The sequence below is a fragment of the Strix aluco genome, chromosome 4 (assembly GCF_031877795.1).
Source record: "Strix aluco isolate bStrAlu1 chromosome 4, bStrAlu1.hap1, whole genome shotgun sequence".
NCBI classification, from domain to species: domain Eukaryota; kingdom Metazoa; phylum Chordata; class Aves; order Strigiformes; family Strigidae; genus Strix; species Strix aluco.
The window spans coordinates 101,919,199-101,942,534 of record NC_133934.1 but is presented as its reverse complement, the minus strand read 5'-3'; the positions used below and the strand labels follow the sequence as shown (position 1 = coordinate 101,942,534).

Sequence of the window (23,336 nt, the reverse complement as noted above, 5' to 3'; positions counted from 1 at the left end):
AAATTCCATCCCCCCCCCCCCCCCCAATGTTTCCAATTCAACAATAAAAATGCATATTAGCTTTTTTCACCCTGCTTTTTTTAAAAAAGAAAAAAAAGAAAAAACCCAACCAACCCAAAAAAATCACAGAAACTGTCAAGATTGTGGTTTTGGCCAACCATGTATATTCCCGAGAACTTTGTCAGGGTGGGAAAGTCTTTTATCTTACATGAAACCAGAATAGCCTTCCTGTAAGCAGACATTTCTTTTACAGCTCTTGAAAGGGAAAAGGCTGGTACAAACTGTCTTCAGTACCTCCTCAGTAGTTTCCTCACTGAGCATACAACTACATGGCTGTTAAGAGCACTGCAGCACTGGGAACGGAATGTGTTGGAACATGTCCTCATATTATAAAAATGCAGACAGAAGTCACTGAAAACACCAGAAGGGAAAAAATACCCACCACAAATATTGCCTTAGATTCAGTCTAAAATTTCTCAACTCTTAAAATCCCCACTCTTTCTGAGCTTCCTACTGATGAGCTAAACCAGTCGCACACCCTATTTGCTCATATTTAGCGTACTTTCTAGTAGTCCTTCAGCTGTATGTGCAACATTTATCTGCAAGAAGGCAACTGCTTACTTTTTTGTAAGACAATTCAGAATATAGAGACATTTATCATCTAAATGAGTTCAGAACATACTTCTTACTACTGTTCAGCTCAAGAATAGCTGTGGGCTTCCTTTACTAGTACATCAGAAGGAAGGAGTTGTAAGCTATTTTTTTCTTTACATTTCTGAAGAAATGTTGCCATCCTAGGGCTCTGGGCACCTCTCCCATAAATTAATGCACAAACATAAATAACTGCCTGTAGACATTTGCTTCAGCCCACTCATCCTCAGCAACTTTAGGGAGGGGAAAAAAATAGGTTTTGTAGCAAGCCCAGAAGTTAACAAACATACGCTCTCTTGTAGTGCAAAGCTGCAGAGGTGAGATCTAAAGCCAAGAACTCCCAAACCAGAATGCCCTGCAGCAGAATCCCTTCTTCACACTGAGAGAACTCTGGTTGAGCAGCTCTGCTGTTTCCAGAGGGAGTAAAGGGGGAGAGAAAAAAAATAAGGAAAAAATTTTTAAAAAAGGGAGGGGGGAAGGGTAACATTTCAAGAAATCACTCAACTTATTTACAGATCAGCAGCTTAAAACCACATAGGATTGGACACAGATGTCTGAAGACTCTTTTTTTTTTTTTGCACTCATTTCCCCATTGGGTCAGAGCTCAGCCTTGACAATCACAGTATATGCACATCAGTTCACCTCCCCTCTACAAAAAAAAAAAAAAAGTTTATGTTTCCTTCAAAGAACTATGGCCATGATTGAGGACCATTTGTTCCACAATTCACTTACTCTGCCACAGTCAGTCTTCCAGATGATTCCAGGAGGATTCACATCTTCATACACTACTTCCATGCCTTCACTGAATGAGCTGAGCATTTACTTGATGGTGTCACTATCATACTACAAAACACACCTCTGACAGATAAGAGTTCAGCCCTCTGATTTTTCTTAGAAACTACCTTCTTTGAAAAGGAGAAAACAAAATAATGCTTGATAGCACCACGTCCAAGCCCAAAGAGAATAGAGCTTGATTTCTACTTCCCCAGTAGTATTTCAGGTCACAGAAGCTTTGTATCCTGGTAAATTAACCTGGACATCTATGACAAGATGTAAAGATGACTTAGAACTGCAGAATGTGGTAGTAATACCACTCAAAACTATTTTATATTAAAAAACAACAAAAAATACTCAGGGCAGCATGCTTCAGGAACAGAGATGCTGAGGAACAATTGAAGGTTGGTATGTATGTCCCCATTGTTTAGCTGTACCAATTTTGGTTGAAGGTCACACACTAACCCATGACCCTCTTTCTGGGGGGCCAAAACTCCACATCGGACGTAGAGGACTTGGTGCCCTAAACTCTGCAAGAACAACACTGGCCCTTGAGGTTAGAGAGGAGGGCAGAGGGAAGAGCCTTCCCATCTCCTCCTCCCTTTACACTGTTGCTGGAAGGCTTGAAAACTCACTACACACAAACCTCTAGCACAGAAATGAAGCCCAGTTGAGGCAAGCACCTTCACCTCACTGATACACTGAGAACTCGTAATATTTATCCTTCACCATTTTAAAACTGTCTCCTGGCTGTACGTTCCAGCAGTCTTTCATTAAAAGCAGGTTAGGATATGGAAAAGGATCAGCCTGATATCTACCTCCTAGCAATCATAATCTCCAGACATGGACAAGTGCCACGTTGCCCCAGGTCCTGCATACCCAAAATAGCAAATGAGTGCACACAGACAAGTGCAGACAAAAGGGGACAAAAGAGTATTGACAGACTTTTATAAACTTTATGTGGGACCCAGCATGTTTTACAGGAGACAAATATTATGATCATGTTACTAAATTGTAAGTTTTGACTTTAGGACTAATTAAGTCAAAAGAGAAGAAAGAATAAAGAAAGCAGTCATCTGGGAAGAGATAAAGAAACTTTTCAACTCTAATACAGTTAAATAAAGGACATAAAATCAGGCTTATTTGTGTGACCACATAGGATAACAAAAATGAAACCAACATTAGAACTACACAACTCAAAGATAGAATATCAAAATTAGATACATCTGTTTACATTCAGTTTTCAAAACTTAACATCTGAATTGCAAGCAATATTTATCTGTAGCAGGCTAGCCACCTGTTACTGTGTTAGAACCACTATATCAACATCTATTTCTTCACCAAGTTAAAAAAGTGTATGTGTAAATACATACATATTTCAATAATGAACCACGGACATTTCATTCCCCCTTTTTTTTTTTGCTACATTCTGTATTTAATAACTTCATCTAAGTGTTTTAAGAGGCAGCTGTTCAAAGTACATGATTTTTTTGAGGTAGGTTTCTTGATCTCTTCTTCATTCCCAACTTGCATGGGGTCAATATGACCAAGGGCAGTCACTGGAGAAACTCAGGTCGCATCCCCAAGTACCAAGGGTGAAACCACCACGGGGAGACCACACTGCCTGTAATTTAATGGCACAACCTTTTTTTCTAGATGCTTCACCAATTCATTGCATTCAGTGTCAGTTAACCAAAGAACTTCACCTCATAACTTACCACTCTGTACATTTTCTACTTTTAAATCAGGAAAAACCTGCCAGAGCACATTAGAAGGCCCTGACAATTCTCATCAGTGGCAAAGCTGAGAGACCTGCAGGAAGTGATGAGAACGGCTCCTTTGCCTTCCCTTCACTTCTTCAGTTGTGAAACAATCTGTAAGAACAGATAAACTGTGATACCATAATTCTGGGGAAAATACAAACTACAGCTACACTATTATAGATCAGTCAGTCACATAAGCAGCCAGAGGTACTCTTCAAGTCAGTGTATCTACCCCTGAAGCACTAACATGCAGTCATGGCTAGAAGTACCACCATGAGATTCGTTTCCCATCTTTTCTTAACTCAAACACCTTGTAAGTAGAAGCAACAATGGCCTTTCATTATTATCACCCTCTAAGACTGAAAAACCACAGTTACTGCACTGTAGGCATTCAGTGAAATAATTCTCCATATCTTCTAAAACACACCAAATAAAAAACAGTAACAAACAATTATTAATGTAATCAGGTATATTAAACCCTATTCTGTAATATAAAAGCACCAGAATGTTGGCTAGGCATCAATGACACTCCATTCAGCAACAAAAATACCAGGTTTAAACACACAAGCATTGTATTTTATAGGGAAGATGAGAAGCATATGGGCAACAGCCATAACATGCACCGTCTACATACTTGGGAAAGAATTTGTCAATAAGAAAAGGAAGGAAGTGTTCGCTTTCACTAGCCATGATGACAGATTAAATGCATCCCTTCTGAATCCATGGAAACTATGAGTTAGTTGAAGGATTGAATCTGACACAAGCGAACACTAATGTTACACTTTGGTTCTCCAGGACAGCTATTCACCAGAAACCTGTGGTCTACTGTAGAGCCTGAACACTGCATTATGCTTCAGATTCTGTAGAGATGGTTTTTGATACAGCACTCTGAAAAACTGAGATTTGCACACTAAGTAAATTGTAGGTAAAACACATCCTATTCCAGATTAAAATGATCCAGTATCTGCAAGTGTTAAGATGTATCATAAAACCTGAACAGTGTTCAGACTTGAAGGCTGTCAGGAGTTTTTTTGCAGTTATTTCTGCATCGGCCATATGACTTAAGATGTTCTGAAGAAACAAACTAAGCATAGATGTTTCATGCACAAAACCTAAAAGCAGTACTATTATCAAAGTGGGATTTATCCCATATAGTTAGCAGAATTATGACCAGTAACGTACAACTCTGAAAATTTAGAGCTGACCTCAAAACCGACAGTTTTTACTTCAGGTTTAAAAATTCTGTAGGAAAAATATTTTTAAGAGACCCATTCCTTTAGCATGGTAGAAATCTGAAAAACTGATTTCCATAATCACAGCTTTTCTTGCTGAGCAGTTCAATCAGATGAAAAAAATGTAAGAGGTCACATGAGCCACAGAATTCACGTGCACTGCAGAGTTAAACAGAGCATCTGACACTCTCACTTCCCAGGGCTGCTCCCTAGTGCATGCATGTATCCATCCAGGGGGGTGCATTACCTACAGAAGAGTCTTTACCACTGTGAGAAACACTTTCATGATTCAGCTATTTAAAACACATATCAAATGCAAGAAGCGAGACACCCTCCCCCCCAAGAATGCCTTAAACACTTGTTGCTCTCAGTTTAGTAAGATTTACTGCTAAATTTCATCTCTGGGTATGTGAAAGATAGGGTGCTTTTGCCTTTAAAAATTTAGCAGGCAACTAAACTGAACATTATACACAGTAAGCATCTTAGTATTTTATTTGTTGCATCTTTTATACAGAATAAGCTTCACTGATATTTAATTCACTGCAGTATTCTGCTGATGTAGCAACAAAAGATTACATTATAAACAAAGAACAAAATTTTGACTTCAAAATGTTTTTTATAGGTGTCATTTTTTCAGTTGACAAACAGCAACACAATTACTGAAAAAAAAAAATGAAATAAGCACGTAAACTAAGGCCAATTCTTTTTAATCTCTAATTGATAGTTTTTCTCTATGTATCATAAATATTGGAAGCTACACTCCAGCAACTAAAAATAAACATATCCATAATTTCCTAGCAACCAGGATTCAAATAATGGAGAAAACATACAACAACAAAAAAGTTTCTTAAGTTGACATCTGCAATCTATTTACACTATATATGTTAAAATTCCACAAGATCATGGAGGGTAAGGAATTTTGAAATAACCTGTTAAGCATTACTTAAAATGGCACTTATGTAACTCAGGTCTGGGATTTTAAAATTGCTGAAACATTGAAAGACATTACACTGCAGTATGTCTATACCATTACATAAAAAAGACAAACTACTCCATAAAGTGTCACTGAGATGCGCAACCAAAAATAATATACATTTGTATCTTTATCAAGATAGATATTACTGTAAAAATGCTCACATTAAAAAATATAGTTATTATTGTTCGAATTTTCATTAAAACTAGAAGGGACTACATGAGCCAAAGAATGAGGAATTCGTATATAATGACATGCTTCCTCATTTTATAGCGCTAATAAAAATAATAATAGAGAAAGCTCTATTATAAGTCTTTAATAACGATGGTATAATTTCCTAGTATCTTTTTAAAACTTTACTATGTGGGTGTATGTGCATGCAAGTCTGTGCACATGTGCTTGTGTACATAACCACACAAACACATCAAAAATATCCAAGTGTATATGTGACACACACACATATCCACATTCCTGCATATAACACTTCTAAAATGCAAACAGTATGCAGGGACTCTTGCATGTGACAATCAAGCACCACATGCCATGCTTTCTTATTATTTCTCTTTTTATGTTTTATCCAGTAAATGTAATGACACTTTCATATTTGGCCAAATATAAGCATTAAGATTTTTAAAAACAATCATGAGGTGATTTAGCCATAACATCGTACACAAGAAAAAAATGATACGGCAAATACTTCTGATCACAAGTTCAACATGAAAGCTCGTCATGAAATGGAATGTAAATTATTCTAAAAATTAGTATTCAAAGATTAGTTAAATATTGTGGCAAACAACTTGGAATTTGTAGAAAGTTTAAAATGTAATTCACATTACAAAGACTGGAGATACTTTATAGATAGAACTTCTAAATACGGATATGACTGGCATTTATTTTTAAGCTTACTTCTATTAGAAATAGACTTGTTTCCTGTACAGGTGATGCTTTGTCTATACCATATACAGTAGAAAAATAAATTCTTTAGCAACCTAGAAATAGTTTATAAAACTCTTGAAGTTTCATTTTCTTTGCTAAACATGCCAAGATTAGACTGACAGCTATAAATAAAAGCTACATAGACAACAGGTAAAGTAGAACAAGTTAAGAATACTACAATTTACAGGACAGACTTTATTGTACTATTAATTCCTGTGTGCTTTGCAATAGGAATAGGGTTGACTTTTCCTTTTTGTTTATGTTTTCTTAGAAAAGATAATTACTTGCAAGAATATAACACAATATCAAGATAATTTATAATATACATGTACTTCAAACAGCAGCCAGGTTTATGGTATCATAGTAATCTAGAATGATAATCCAAGTCATAATTAGAAGTACAATACCTAGGACATAAGTGGGAAAGGCAATTTTTATTTTTGGAAAATGGAGCAAATCAAACTCTTAAAAGCCTTAATTCTCAAAATCATCTATTTTACTATAATACATACAAGACGATCTTAAATCTTGTTATAAGTGAAGATTACAACAGTGACCATCATAAAGCTCTTTTTTTAAACTACACAAAACATTCTAGCAGCTGAATGAGCCAAAACTGTTTTCTTCTCTGCAGACCTAAAAAGGTACATTTTGAGCACGAAAGAAAAAAAGCTGCTATGAAAAGTCTCACAGGTAGTTGTTTATCTATGGTCTCCCCTTTGCTACAATTTGTAACCTTCTAATTTTTTTACCACTAACAGAATATTTAACCAAAAGATTTGTTTAAATTAAGCAGCATTCTTTTACAGCAAAATTGGTACCAATGTAAAAGTAAAATAAATGAAAAAAAAAAAAAAGAGATAATTTAAAAACATAGTAAAAAAAAAAATCAGTCATTTGAATTTTTAGTACAACATACCACAGGAAAAAAATATGAATACAAGTTTATGTGATTTTATATATACACACTCCAAAGAGGTTAATTGTCAGTACCCAAAGTATTTATTGCTATGTATTAGCAATGCATTTTTGTATATCTTTAAAGGGTCACATAAAAATAGATTTAAAGAATAGATTAATTGAAGTCCTAGATTAAAACATTGTTTGGTTTAGAGAATTTTACTACAACAAAATTCATGTTTATGTATGAAAAGTTATATAACCTTATATGAAAATGTCATGAACTATTTTCTAAACACTACATGTATTCCCAAGTGGGAAAAATTAAAATATCTAAAATATATTAGATTAAGTTTACAAGACCATCAATGATCTTTTAAACATGCAGCTGTTTACAGAATTAACAGTTTTACAAAATGTTTAGTTCAGTAATGGAACATAAAGAAATAAGTAGGCAACATCAAAATTTTTGTACAATATTTGAAACTCACTTTTACAACAAGCATGTCCTTGGTATTGTGCTGTAAGAAATAATAAGCAAGTTCACCCACCCTTAACAAACTGTCCACAGGTTTACTTACAAGTAAAGATGAATGGTGAGGGACTGTAAAATTCTCAACAGTGCATTTTGCATTCTTCCATAAACCATCCTAAGCATACCATCACGTAAGTAGCCAGGAGATTACGAAATAAACTATAGCTGGGTTTAGTTGTTTACACAGAACGCTTGAATGTGAATAAAATTGCCAAAAATAGCATGTTAAATAACAAAAACAGCCATAAAGCAGGCTGTAAGCATTGAATGTTTCATAAATGTAATTTTTTAAATCATTAAATTTCTATAGAAAAATTTTATTCACAATATATTGTGACAAACCGTCACAGGAATGATATAGTGATTGCAATAAGGTATCATGCAGCAGCAGCTTTGTACTTTATAGCTATTTTTGCTTTTAAAAATTAAACCTCTCCAGTCATGCTTATCACATAGTTTTTATCTGCAGTGTGTACAAATGAGGAACACAGTACGGGATATAACAAAAAGATGTCCAATCAGCTGGATGGGAATTATTTTTCATAAATATGAAGTACATTACTGATCCTGAAACATGCATGTCTATAGCTTGTCTTTACTGTCCAGTGCCAGGCTGCCTGCAATCATCTTCTATTTATATAATACCAAGAGGGTCTGCTGGTAATTGTGACTGTATCAGCTGAGGCTGCAGTGGTGGTGGTAACTGAAGAGGTACCATTGGTTCCACCATCTGCACGGCGGTGGAAGGCGGTGGCTGACATGCCACTGGGTTCGGTGCTTCTACAATCTCTCCGTTGTAAAAGAAAAATTGACACTGCTGAATGAAGGTCTCTATAACCGACTGGTGGATTTTGGTGGTAGAAAGAAACTCTCTGTTTTCAAAATCAGGTCTCATCAAAGTAGGCCAGAAACAAATCGATAAGTTATCAGCAGTCATAAAGTTGGTTTTATATTGCTGACTAACCCTGAAATGAGAACAACATGCACAGAATGAATTAAAACCAGTATGCAATCAACTACAAGTATTTTCATAGTGCTCTAACTGTAAGTATTATTATTAAACAATCTCCAGCGATCCGTTAAAACAATCAGTTTTTTTAAGCAATAATGCAGGAGAAAATTTAGAAACCATGACTCTTCCAGATTTGGATAGCTAATAAATATCAATCTGATTAAGCTTTTAATCAAGAAAGAAATTCAGCATTCCACCAGCACTCTGAACAAACAAACTTTAAATTCTCAACCAGCTATTAGATTTCATAAAATTAAAATTTTGTCCATTAAAATGTCTAGAGGAAAAATGACAGAAATGGCTTCTTATTGTAGGACAGTCAGATACTAACTAACATCTGTGGCACCAAAAGAAAAAGGCATCACATTAGATCACATGTTAAAAATACACAGAAAACCAAAAGGCACATCTCTGCAGGTTTTTTTTATACTGGCCAGCAACAGAATTTGGCCAAGCTATGAAGAACACAATCATTTCACTAATCTCAACACACATTAAAATTTTTGTTTACTTTTCACTGTACAATGCAAAGGTTTCCAACTGGGTTTCTCTTCCTAGAAGTTTTCTACTTTTAAGCAGGGGCTGAAACAGGTTCTTATGATCTAAATTCATTATTACAATACTACTCCAAGGGAAAAAACCCAAAAAACCAAACTATCCTGTTACCAAATTTATCATCTACAATTAAATGCCTCCTCAGAAAAAACACACTGCTTTTCACAGTAATAGGATAGAAAGAGCCAGAGTATTTTGCTTTCTAAAAATACTCTGCATTCTAAAGTAACATCACAATTTTATGTAGAATTAGTGAGAGATACATAAAAAATCATGTGTTAATAAATCTGACAAACATCTAAGATATTCATTCATCTGGGAACACGCAATTCCTACATAGACAGCACAAAGGTAACTGAGCTGTTACAGTTGTCCTGCAGAAACAGGCAGAAAATAAAACTTCAGCAACTTGTCAGTTACAATTCTGATGATTAACAAGAGCAGACTGCAAGAATTTCTGACAGCTGGCTGTAGTCCATAGATTCAAAAGCTGTGAAAACCATAGTAAACAGTAGAATTAATGCTATAAGAAAATATTTTCACTCATTTACAATGCATGTATAGGGGTAACTATAAAGGGTAGACTTCCATTTTAGCATGCGCATTACTTATTCCAAATAGTGTGAGGGTACACAAATATTGCCTCTCAATCTGTTTTGAGGAAGTTTGGTCCAAAGGATATTTGGATACTGTTTCTGATTGACAGTAATATTCGTAATCTCTTTCCTGAAAGAATTACATTTCAACTTCATTTAAGGATTAAAGAACCAGAAAATAAAAATGTAAGCTTACACTTTTGCTTAGCTTTTTTATTGAAGAGTTTTCTTCCTATACTGAATTCTTCTGTGTATAAATTCCTCCTAGACTATACTCTTGAGATAGAACAATGAGTAAGACTTACCAGGAATTAAATAAAATTTAAGTGTAAGACACTGTGATGGGACAATGAATGTCAGAGTTTTGAATCAGAACTGCCTGTACCTTTTCCCTAAAATGAGTACACTGAAGAACACCAGAAGGGATTTCAAACTCTATAATGGTGTTTCATTAGAGAACAAACTACAACAAGGTAAGTTATAAAACTGGAGAAAAAATAGCACCTGCTATGTAATAAAATGGAAATAAAAGCCACATAATTTATTTTGCAGACTGCTTTTTTCCTCTCATTTTGCTCTGAATTTAAAAATCTTTCAAGGGCCTTCTTCAGTTGCATAGGCTAAAATGCATACCCTCTGGCATCCTTAAGCACCTCTAGAATTTGATTATGTGTTTGGTCATCTCGTGCACCTTTTTTCCCCCCCTTGTCATGAGTTCACTTCACTGCTTGCTGTCTCTCTCATATTGTTTCTTAAATCTAATCTGATCTAGTTGTAAGACTGCTGCTGCTGTGGACAACAGGTGAAGTCTCATTCTTCCCCTCTTCCTTCTCCCTCTCCACCAACTTTCTGGCATCAGACCACAGGGTGGCCACAGGGTGTCTGAGATCAGCTAGTATATTCTACAGAAAATTAGATTTCTCCTATTTCTGCTTTCCTTTAGAACATGCTGCAGCTGCATAATCATTAGATCCAACAAATGAAGCAGTGGAAACCTACGGCTAGAAGTGAGAAAAGAGCACTGCCCTTCTTTCCTGGCTGCAGCTCACAACTAGATTAAACATAACAATCAACTTTATTCTCTCCTGTGTTTAAATTTTACCTGTCCTTTCTCAGCATAAACAAAAACCTACCAACCTGTATGGCATCTCCTACCAAACTTTCCCAAACTACTTCAGAATGTTCTTGTAAGTGCTTAGCAAATGTCTATTCACCTTCTTTTATGTTCACTCAAAATGAAAAAAGAAGAGTCTGTTTCTCTTGATCCTGACACCTTCATCCACTGCAAACTCTTCAGGAACTTCAGGCTGTAAACCTGCTCCATGATGAGACTTTAAAAGCTGTACACCTATGCTTTCCCAGACTTCAGAAGCATATAATGCCATATTAGCCCCTATGTATAAAGGTAGGCATTCTCAAAGAACAAACATAAAACACAACCAATATCAAAAAAGCCAATGTCAATCAATATTGTCCTGTTTCAACTCCATCTTTAAAAGTCACTTTTGCTTACAGTTAAATCAACCACAATTAGACAGCTAGTATGCTCTGAAAAGCTCTTATCACACTAAACAAAAATTCGTCTCACTTGCCATTTATTATATTCTCATGGTTATTGGCCTCTTGTATTTCAATAGCAAAGTCATCTGGATAATACTTGTATTTTTTGTTTAAAGTCCTATGCTTGTGGACACACCGAAAAAATATCAATCACCAACCACTGTTAATTATACAATACCACATTTCTTACTCTAATGACATATGATGTAAAACCACAGCATTTAAAACATCAGTTTGTAATGAGAACTCTTCTATCACGTAGAAGGGTGTTTTACCTTATTTAACGAACAATTGACAAACAACATTTCCATTTTAGTTATATACTAGCAGTAATTTACCACAAATTAATCTCTTAAAAATAAATATAAGACTGTAAAGAATTCAGTTACAAGTTCTTTTGAAGATCCTCTATCCACCTATACCTACCCCTCTCTATATATATGCATTTGCGTATGCTCAAGCAGTTTTCTTGTTGAATGGAATGCAACATACCTAACATTGCAAATGAGACAAAAAATGACAGCCTTTCTTACTTAAGAATAGATTTAGTTACTAGCAACCCACAATGTAAATCAGTCATGATTGAAAGAAATACAGTGGACTAGAGAGCTAAGGCCAGTGTACCTCATTTACATTCTCCAGTAAGTTCTGTGATTAATATATTTTATTTGTCTGTAGGCATGCATGCATTAGAACTTATTCAGGATTTTTTTAAATTGTATTTAGCTCTTTTACTTGCATCAGTGTGCAATGTACTTGACACTGTATGTTCAGCTGTGCCATGCAAATAGATGACCATGCAAATAGATGGCTGAAGACTTTTGACAATACAGAGATTGCCACTCTTCCACAAAAATTTCTATCAGGTCCATCAAGAGCTATTGAAACCTTTCAGGTAACTAACTGTGTCAAGTTTGAGATGTTTTGTTTTACTTCAGATACATGCAAGCACATCTAGCAACTCTGTAATATGTAAATACATGGAGTAATTATATCCATTGATACAAGTTTATCTATTTTTAGGACTGAATTTGTATTGGGCAAGACTGCTATGGAAAAACCGATGCATTTCCCTGCAAAAGAAAATGGGTAACTTTAGCAAGTCGAATATGTGATGGAGAGAAGTGTAAAAGTAGGTGCCTAAATTCTGAAGTTTCCCATACATTCAGTGAAAAGAGAAGACTCCTCCAAACTGCAACAGAGAGCACCTGCGTTCTCTCTGTTGACTTAATAGGGAAGTTAAAAAGTCTCATTTCTGCCCCCCTATTATGTGCCTGGTTAGATCACTACAAATACCTGCAAAAACACAACGACACACACTAGTCTGGAACAATTTAACAACCTAAATGTCATGAAAAGCTTATTGGTGTATATACACAAAATTGCCTGGCTGGAAAGCACCACTGCAGAGAAGAGCCTGAAAGTCCTGGATGACAACAAACTAAACATGAGCCAGCAATGTGCCCCTGTGGCACAGAAGGCCAACAGCATCCTAGGTTGCATTAAGAGTGCTGCCAGCAGGTCTAGCGAGGTGATCTTTCTCCTCTACTCAGCCACATCTGGAGTATGGGGTCCACCTCTGGGGCTCTCCAGCACAATGGACACATGGATGTACTGGAGCGAGCCCAGTGCAGGGACACAAAGATCATTAAGAGACCAAGGGTCTCTCAAACAAGGAAAGGCTGAGAAAGTTGTGACTGCTTAGCCTGGAAAAGCTCAGGGGAAGTCTTATCATTGGTTTTAAATATCCCATAGAAGGGTCTAAAGAAGATGGATTGAGACTCTCGTGAATGGTGTCCAGTGACAAGACAAAAAGCAACAGGCACAAGCACAGGAAATTCTGGCTGAGCACTTTTAAACACTTTTTTTACTGTGAGGCTATCTGAGCACTACCACAGGTTGCCCAAAGAGACTGGAGTTTCCTCCTTGGAGGTACTGAAAACCCAACTGGACACTGTGCTGGGCAATCTGTTCTAGTTGACTCTGCCAAAGCAATGGGGTTGGACTAAACAATCTCCAAAAGTCCCTTACAACCTCAACAATTCTGTGATTCTGTCTAAAAATGCAAAAGTAGTATCACAAGCAAGTGACAGATTACTGGGTAACAAATTATTTCTTAAAAAAAGAGTTATTTTAGCTTCGGCAATGTTTTTTTGTTTTTTTAATAGGGTAGTTAATCTCATTTAGTGGATTTCTGAGAATAATCCCATTTTAGCTGAAAAAGAAACATGAGTAAACTGGTCTTTTTCTTCCTGTTTTATATGACTGAATATCATACACCAGTATACTACCTCATAATCTGACCCTTGATGTGCACATCTACTAATATCACATTATTTTTGTAACTAGAAAAATAATTTTTAAAGAGAAAACCATTAAATTTCCATGCAAGAGGCAACATTTAGGAAGCAAGTGTAACTAATTTACTGTTACTTATAGCTTTGTTCTACATTTTACTTATTCAGCAGGGTTTACAGGTGCCTACATTAGTCTATAATTTTAATAGCTACTTCTTGGGAAAAAAAAGGTGAGAGATGTGTAACTGTGGTGCATATTTATTCTTTCAAGCTTTTTTGTTATGTACACGAATCATCCTTGTAACTTTATAGTAGCTATGATGCCAGATGTAAGTCAATAAAATGCAAGAACAGAATATACAAACCTTTTCTAATCAACCTTGTAACTCCTAGTTTCATTTTCCACATTTATACTAACAGATGAGCAATGCAGCATGAAATTTTCAATTCTAGTAGTCAATTCATTGTAACTAAGACAATCTTTTTTGCAATTGTTACAACTTAAACAAATTTTTAGTAGAAAAATACTAAACCTGTTTAGATGCGTTATTACATATTTGAAGACATCATAGTTCACTGGGTGGAATTTCTTCACAATTTCTTTTAACTCGTGTAGCCGTTCTGTCTTCTCCATGATTTCTACAGAAATAAGTGATATTTTCTGACACATCTAGAAAGACATACTAAATAAAGTGTTGCTAAGTCTTTTTCCTAGTATAATGGTACAGATAATATATCCACAGAGAAATATCAAGTTAGAAAATATTTGATAAAATTCCTATCTGCATACAGAATTGCAAAGAATAACTTTTTTATTATAGAGGTAACTATCGAAACACAAAAATATTTTTCTGTATTTAAGCAGAATTATTTATCTGTGTTTAACAACAAAGAATCACTTGATCAGCTCATTGTTGGGTTGTAGAATGGTAACTAACAATGTGACAGAGTCAATCTAATCATTGTTAGATTCTCCTCTGCTTGCAAAATGTTATGACTTAGATATATCTCAGATTTATTGGGACTGAAGTTTCATAAAGATTTGGGGGAAGAAAAACAATCACATGAAGTTAGAATATCTTAAGCTTATCAGTTACTCAAATGATAAAAAAAAAATGAATGAGCCTGGTGCAGCTATTTTAAATATATCGTTTAAAGGAGAACAGGGATTGTCACAGGCCCGAGGGACATTATTTATGCTTCAAAGAGGAAATAAGTAACGTCTAAGAAAAAACTATGGAATAAAATAACAGTTTAAAAAAACAACAAATGCTGCTGCTAAAACACTTGTGGAAAATACCACTAAAGTTCTGTAGAACCATATGTATTCTATTCCATGATGATTCATATCATAAAAAGGAATACAGCCTCACCTCTATTACTTGACTGTATTGCTAAAAAGAAATTTGATGTACCCTAGTACCATAGAAATAACGTTAAATACGCTCCAATATATCCCAAATAGAAATTCAAAGCAGTATTAACAGTATTTTAAAACAGCAAGTCCACATATTCTAAGCTATTGCATGTTTTGACTGAAATTTAAATGATATACTTTTAAGAAAAAATAAAACCTAACTAATTACATTAAACAATCAATCTTCCTGAAAAGTACAGCAGAAATACCACAAACAGGTATCTACAGCTATCATCCAAAAATACAAAATTTCTAGTGGACTGTATATTAATCAAGTCCAGGCCCAAGCCTTAGGTTTACACTAGTATTTTCATGTTTTGAACAAAAAAAAAAAGCGTTAAGAATTCTGTATGTCACAGCTGCATCCCGCAAAAATGCGTAGCAGTCTTTTTCTGAAACAGTTTACTGCCAATACAAGAGAGATACTCTTTAAAAGAAGGGAACAATTTAGTCATTTCACTTTGAAGTATATGAAAAATGTTTGTAAGGGAAAATTAAGCATTTCATTTTATAAGGAGTTCAAAAAGAATTTGAAAAAATCTAAATGAGAATTACCATAATATTCCATAGATGTGTCTGATTTCTAAAGCCTACTTTGAATGTAAGACTTTATGAATTCAAGGGTTTTTATCCCTGTTAACAACGGCAATACAGTGCCAAGAGCTTTCATCATATTCAGCACTAATACAGAATGGAAAAAAAAAGTAGATTTCTCCAACTAAATTTTCTAGTAAAAGGAGAAACAATAAGCCACAACTTATTTAGAAAAAATAACGTATCACATTTATTTCATCATATAGTTCTGTTAATTTTAAAGAATATAAAAAAATGTACATGTCTAAGCAACTTAAAAAGTATTTCAGTGCAGCTAGTCCTTTCAAATTACAATGAAGTAAAAATTGCAATAAGGATAATCAAGATAATGTAATTAGATCAAGACAAGATGGTTTATTACTTACTTGATGTTTCTAACAACTCTTGATGCAACGAATAAGGAATTAATGGGTCTGGCAGATCTGCAAAAAATGCTTTAAGAGCCCCAGCCACTGCATTTACTGTTACTCCCATAGACTCGAGACTGATATTATGATCTGTAAAACAAATAAACAACAGTGTAAGTAAAACCCACAGCTATCATTCCTCATAGTATTTTATGAAAATAAGAATTTATTCAAAACACTGAAAATGAAAATGTTGTCAAACATTTGGTAAAAAAATGCATAAAAAGGTGAAGCTATGGATAAGCTGCCATCACTCTGACCCACGTGAAACCAAATATAAAGAAAATCTGACGGTGTAAGAAAACACTAGAAGATCAGAAAAATAAAGTTGCCTAATTCTCCACACAGACTTAAAATGCCTTTCTATTTGCCACTAACTGGCTTCTGATTAATCACTTTTGCCCAATAATAAGTTTGGAATTCTATTTCCCAAAATGTTGTTAAAAACTGGTACAGGACACGTTAATTTGCAGAGTTCATGTGACCTTATGAAGCTGTTTAAAAAAGAACAATACATACCAGTGACCGCACATGGCCATATAATCTACTGCTAGATTCCCAAATAACAGAAGCTTAATGTTTTACAAGTAGAGATATTTTTTTAATTGAAATTTATAATAAACTCATGCTACATAAATTTTTAAACCAAGGCTAGAAGTAAGTTTCAGAACTTCAAGTATTTAAAAACTGAAATTTTGAAAACACTAAGTTTATTTTCCAAAAGTCCACTCCACCTGAAACTCTGGAACATCTTTTAATAAGGTGACTGAAGAAAATGTAGCATCATACTCAGATTATCTGAAACAGCATAGTGAGGCATAAAAAAATAGTGCATTTATTTTCCTTATCATTTGGAGGAAATTTACTGTTTTTCACAGGCTCAACTTCATGATTAATATCCAAGAACTTTTAAGAAGTGTTTTTATTTTGAAATATCAACAGAGATCATGAATTACATGAGAAAGCAGAAGGAAAAGAAATAATACTGACCCTCTCTTTTAACACAAAGTGAACAGCATAACCTACCAATCATATGCCAGTATATTCTAGCATGGAAAAGGTTGTGTAAGAAATTTATTATCAAGATTTAATTGTTAACCCATATTATTCAAGAGAGCTTTCATTAAAATAAGTATCAAGAAGTACTACATTTGGGGGGGGGGGGTTAAGAGGGGTAAGTGAATGACTTAACGCCTAGAATTTACGAACTATTAACACAAGGAGCAGCTAGGACTGCATCTAAACTCTTTTAAACACTAGAATACCACCTAGAAAATATTTAACAGCACTTAAAGCCAGCTGCAACAACTCTGCTTGAAACAGAGCTTCATTGCTAACAACCTGGACTACACCAATACAACCTACCAGAGCATTCAGTACTCAGTGCTATGTAAATCAGTTTGAAAGTTCAACCCTTTCACAGTGCACTGTGATAAAGCCATGGAGAATTCAAGTTCTGTTTCAGCTTTAAATAATAAAACATGTCATTACCTTGATCAAACTGTTTCTGAATGTTGTCTTGATCTGTTTTATTCCCACTAACACGGTACAGGCCTTCAGTACATAATCCTTAGAAGAGGAGGAAAAAAAAAAAATATTCAAAAACACATTTATATACTGTAGAGCAAAACAGAGCCAGTCATAATTACTGAGAAACCAGAAGTAGGAATACAAATCTTAAGTGCCATGTTTAACCATTACAGTGTTATAGCACTACCAAAACACAAAATAACAGTTGTCTACTGAGTACACTATACCATTTAATATGAATCAGAGAAAACCACACTGTAGGATAACAAGAACCTGACTGCAGGCATTTGTGCAATCATTTACCCAAAATAATTCTCCTCCCATCTCTACTAGACTGCTGTTATTTGCATTCTTTTTTTTACTCATCAAAAATCTTAATTCTGGGGTTTGGTACTCACAGAATTTATGTTTTTTAAAACTGTCTTCACAATTTGGGCTTAACAACTTACTGTGACAAGCAATAACATACTAATAAAATGCTCTGCAGAAAAATCAGGCATTTACAATTGACTCTTGATTTTTTAATTTCATGGTGTAACACACTCCTGTATCAGACAAGGACTTAACCTTCTAACATACTTTCCCTTTTACTATTTATATGTTATAAACTTTGCATCCATTTCTCCTCACTTCTTTTCTAAGGTAAATTATCACATAATTTACAAGTCTTCCTTTAAGGGGCAGGGAAAGAGGGGAAAAGGAGAAGGATGTTAGGAAGCAGAGGTTCTCTAAGCTTCTCATTATTACTTTATTCTACTATGCATAATAGAGTCATCATAATTACAGCAGCCATTCCAGTAAACAACATTAAAAAAATACACCTTTATAATGCATACACACACACTTGCTCACTCCAGTAATTGTTCCTATCACACTGCCATCTTTTTTGCACACAGCTACTCACTGAATGAAAGTGTCCATCCTGCTAATCACACCATTACCCAAAATCTTTTTCTTTGTTAATTTAGAATCCATTAAGGAATACAAGCAGTTTATAGTTCCATAATTCTTCAAGCTACCTTTACGGACACAAAATTATCTGTATGCTAGACTTCCATAACGGTACATGGTTCTATTTAAAACTTCAGAAGTTTTAGAAGTTTATGAAATCTCTTGGCTTTTTACCATCACAGCCCACTAACTGAATGCACCTTAGATTATCAGATCAATACACAACTCCTCTGGTGCACCACAGTCACCAAATGTGCCTTTTAAGTTACTAAGAAACCAGGAATCTTGTTAAAACTATCAAAGTACAGAAAGCACTTAACTGTTTCATACTGCTGGGAAATTTATACCAATTAATTTAATATCAACTCTTCTAACTTAAATCTTCCTTTTTAATGCCTTGACAATTCACATGTCTCTTTACTGGCTGCATCAAGGCTATTATAGTAAGCTTTCCTTCAATAAACTTTTATACCTACCATTTAGCTTTCCAAATCTGTAGCCAATAGTTTTCTCTTGTAAATATGCACCTAAACACTCCTTTCAAAAAACCTGAGCCTCATTCACTGGCGTCCTCAGAAAGCACCAGGAGGTAAAATTTGGTGGCACAGGGCAAAAAGCAGTTTCAATGATTCAATGGTTTCCACAGCTGAAAGGGGTTTCACACGTCTTCAAAAGAATGCCCCAAATGTGCTACACGCTATCACAGACAGAAACACTTTGCATTCCTCTTCCAGAAGTTGTAAATAAAGAAATACAAAAAAATCACTGGTAGATAAGAACAAGCTAGGATTGAGATTCTCTTTGTTTAATATGGGAGAATTCTCAGTTGGAGATCCTACAGCCCCAGGGTATTCTGTGTTTTATCCAACTACCATTCAATTTCTTCCTGCACAAAAGGAATGGAACGTGCAGCAACAGCATTTTCTGAGAAGTCTGATCCAGTCACTGTTTAGTAGGAGTGTTTAAACCTTGAATACTTTAACTGGGCTGCTCTGGAGACAGATGCTCTACTGCGGTATCTGGGCTTTTTTTTCCCCCCCTCTCTATTTCATCATGTAGTAGACTCCTCTTTGCTCAGACCAGTACAGCTCTGAGAAACACAGAAAGACAACTTACAGTACTTCAGAAATTTTTCAGGTTAAACAAGGAGATGCCTACTGAATTTAGGCATCTTCCAAAAATAGCTAAGTGTTGCAATTCTGGATTAATCTAACTAAATTTGTCCTTTAAATTCCTCAAGTAAAAGTAATTTTTTTTGCTTGTATATTCTAGAAAGTAACATTTCATGAAACGGTTGGTCAACCATCATATTTTTTCTCTAAGGCACACAAAGAGACAAGTTTAATCTGTTTGTGTGCATACACACAGCTAGAAGTCTGAATGTATAATTTTTAAGTAATGCTTCAATTCTGGTTTTTTATCATCCAACCAGTTGTCTGCAATGCTTGTTCCATCAAGATGTTCATCAAGTATAAGACACTCTTGTTCACTGGTTTTAGTTTTTAAACTTCTTGCATATCTGTAATTTATATCCATACTGAGAGAGAGAGAGAGAGAACACGCAACATTTATTTTTTCTTGATGGCTTTTTAAAAATTCAGTTCCTTCATCTGCAAGCCCGTTGATTTTTTCAGAATTCTTATCTATGTTCTTATTCTGCTTCCCTTCTGGTCCAGCCGTAGTTTTCAAGATATTCTTACTGGACACAATGGCTGTTGTAATATTATATAAGAGGAACAGATGATTTATTTGCTTCTCTGTCCTGCTAGCTTTACTACACCTTTCGGTTTAAAGAATTAGATCTTCCTGATGTCACATCACAATAGCCTATATTTACTTCAAGACAGAGCTCATCTCCTTTCCCTAGACTATTTCTTTCTCAAAGTACCTCCTAGTGCCTAATAAATTCTCTTCTTGTGCTTTCTTTTGTGCTGCCAGTTGTGATCAGGGTTCCATCCCATCTAACTGGGACTTCCCATGGCATTCAAAGCATTTCAAAGAAAATGAGCAAGGTGGATCTGCACCTATATGCATATTTCATTTGTAGGACACTTCCATTCTTAGGCACCAACCTATTTCACAACTCTTGGTTCCTCCATAGAACATACTAACTTCAGCAGAAGAGCAGACCAAAGTTTGCCTGGTACAATATCCAGTTTCCACACCAGTAAGTAGTATATGCTTGAGAAGAGAGGTAGGAAGAGTAGGAGGGAAAAAAAAAAAAAAAAAGCCAGCAATTTTTCTGTGGTATATCCTCCCAGCTTCCAGCAGATGATGGCTTACTTAGGCTTTTACATAAGGTGTTGTAATAGCCACTTATGAATTTATCCTCCGCTAACTTGTCCAAATCCCTTGAAGTCATTTACCCGTGGTCTTTACAACAACCCACAGCAAAAGCAGTTTTGTAATTCAGGAAAGTAGGGCATGAAAGCACCTGGGTTTATGTTCAGTACCTGAAGTTTTCATGAAATCTTTTTTCCTTGATTAAACAAGAAGCCATAACTTCTCTACTCTTTCCCAGCACCAGTTTTTAAAATTTATATCATTTCCCTTCCTCAGAAATTTTCCAAGCTAATCCATTCAGTCCCTCTTTATCCAAGAGTTACTATTACTGTCATATGCAGTATCTTTTTCCAATTCTTTTCTAATCAGACTGACTCAAATTGTAACCAGTATTCAAACTGTGTGCATACCATGGAATCACATAATAGTATGATTTTTCCCCATATCACTCAACTCTCACAATTCCTTTAATTCTTTTTGCTTGCTTGATGGCAAGTAAAGTTGAAGTTTTCAGACAGCTGTCTATGATGATTTTAAAGCCTTTTCCTGAGTGACAACAGCTATACTAATATTTAGCCTTCTGAAAAGTCACACAGTATCTGCCAACTTGACATCCGTAGCCAGGTTCCACTATCACTGTTCTGTCTACATTTCGGAATACATGCCACCTACTCACAGCAAGTCTGTCTCTCCTCAGTTGAATTCCTTCTCCTGCAGAGACCAACTGAACTTTTCAGGAATGATTCTCCACTACAATAGCCGAGACTATCATTCGCATACTTAACTTTGTAAATTTTGTGTTCTATATCATTCTATAATTTTATTCCACAGATTGAGCTGATGTACCTCTTCTCAATCCCTATGCTATTCAGATTACACAAGACTAAAGCAAATACCACCTTACGGATCCAGAATGGTAATTTCTACATACACCTAGAATACATGTAATTACAGACCAAAGAATCCAAACTCTTCAAGAGTCCAGCACTAAATTTACTTACATAAAATATATTCAAAATTCGCCATTTAATGTGTTCTTATCTGTGTTTATCAACACTGGCATTTAAAGATCCATGACATTCAAAAGCAGAACCAAAAATAAGTGTCTTACTGCTTCTTGTAATAATAATAATTTTCAGAATATTGAAATGTTCAGTAAAAAGTAAGCAGTCTAAGAACGTAAGCAGTACTTTTAGAAAGACTCAAAAACTAGTCTTATCCAATGCTGAATTAACATTTCTATAAGTTAAATTAACCAATCATTAAACAAGCTCTCAATCACTTTGTGAAGCATCACTCAATCACATATCTCATGGCCTCTTCATTTTGAAATAAAAGAGTTCAATTAATATGACATGACAAACATGCCTAGGAAAAGGTAGGTGCATTCTTTAGTTCATTAAAAATGGGTGACATCTGAAGATAACTCTAATTTTCCAGGCATATTAGCTGTTTAGTTACTTTCTGCATGGAGAAAGCCAGGGGAATAAGAGCAGCAGTTCAAGTACCATAAGTACTCTGCAAAAGATACTGACATCTTGGTCCTATCTGCATTGTTTAAGAATTCTTTACATAATTCCTATGATGTTTCCTTTGAAGGGATACATTAATTAGCAATACAGCTCAAGTGCACAACATGTGTTTATGAATATTTCAAAACATATTTGTTTACAGTTTTCAGTGATTCTCACACACTAATAAATTAACGCATGTGCTCCTCCTCCATCCGTCTGGTAGTGAGCCTTCCATTAGGAGAAACAACTGATGCCTGTTTTCCCCTCCTCTCGAGTTTGGGCAGGGTTTCCTCCCTGTTGATTAATTCCGGAGTTGCAAAACACAAACTGGTGTACAGTTTCCTAACTACTGAAACCTATTCTATGCCAATTTTGAAGTGATCACAGAAGGTTGTCTAGCTCAACCTCCTGCTCAAACAAGGGTCAACACTGAATTCAGATTGGGTTGCTTATCTAAATCTGACCTTGAATATATCCCAGAGCCCACAATCTCTTTGCGCAACCTGAACCAGTGCTTAAATAACCCTCAGAGCAAGAGTTTTTCCATTCCTTCTAGTTGGCACCTCATATTTTAATGATCCTTGTCTCTAATCCTCCTGCCATTTTTCAGTATTTCAGTACTTTAGCCTGGCTGCACCTCCTCAGCAACCTCGTCATAGGTATGGGAAGCCACTTTTGGGTATCTCCTCAGCCTCTCCCTCTGCAAGCTGAACAAACTCACAGGTCAGGAGCTCCAGCCCCTAACCTTCTTCTGTGAGACTCAGTCAAGTCTGTCAACACCTTTCTCGTACTATTTCAGATGAGGCCTAACAAGTGCAGAGTAAAAACAAATAATCACTTCTGTTGCTGTAGTGCC

The 23,336-nt window shown here is 35.4% G+C and overlaps 1 protein-coding gene across 2 annotated transcripts in view; it reads right to left on the bottom strand.

Moving 5' to 3' along the window:
* Positions 1 to 4,894: 4,894 nt before the first annotated feature.
* Positions 4,895 to 23,336, bottom strand: part of ARHGAP5 (Rho GTPase activating protein 5) — a 52,320-nt gene continuing 33,878 nt past the window's right edge. For both annotated transcript variants that reach the window (XM_074824592.1, XM_074824591.1), the window contains 4 exons: positions 17,694 to 17,771; positions 16,161 to 16,292; positions 14,318 to 14,423; positions 4,895 to 8,729 (listed from right to left, as the gene is read on the bottom strand). In XM_074824592.1, the coding sequence (XP_074680693.1) occupies positions 8,399 to 8,729; positions 14,318 to 14,423; positions 16,161 to 16,292; positions 17,694 to 17,771 (647 nt within the window). In that variant the 3' untranslated portion in view covers positions 4,895 to 8,398. The remainder of the gene's footprint in view (positions 8,730 to 14,317; positions 14,424 to 16,160; positions 16,293 to 17,693; positions 17,772 to 23,336) is intronic.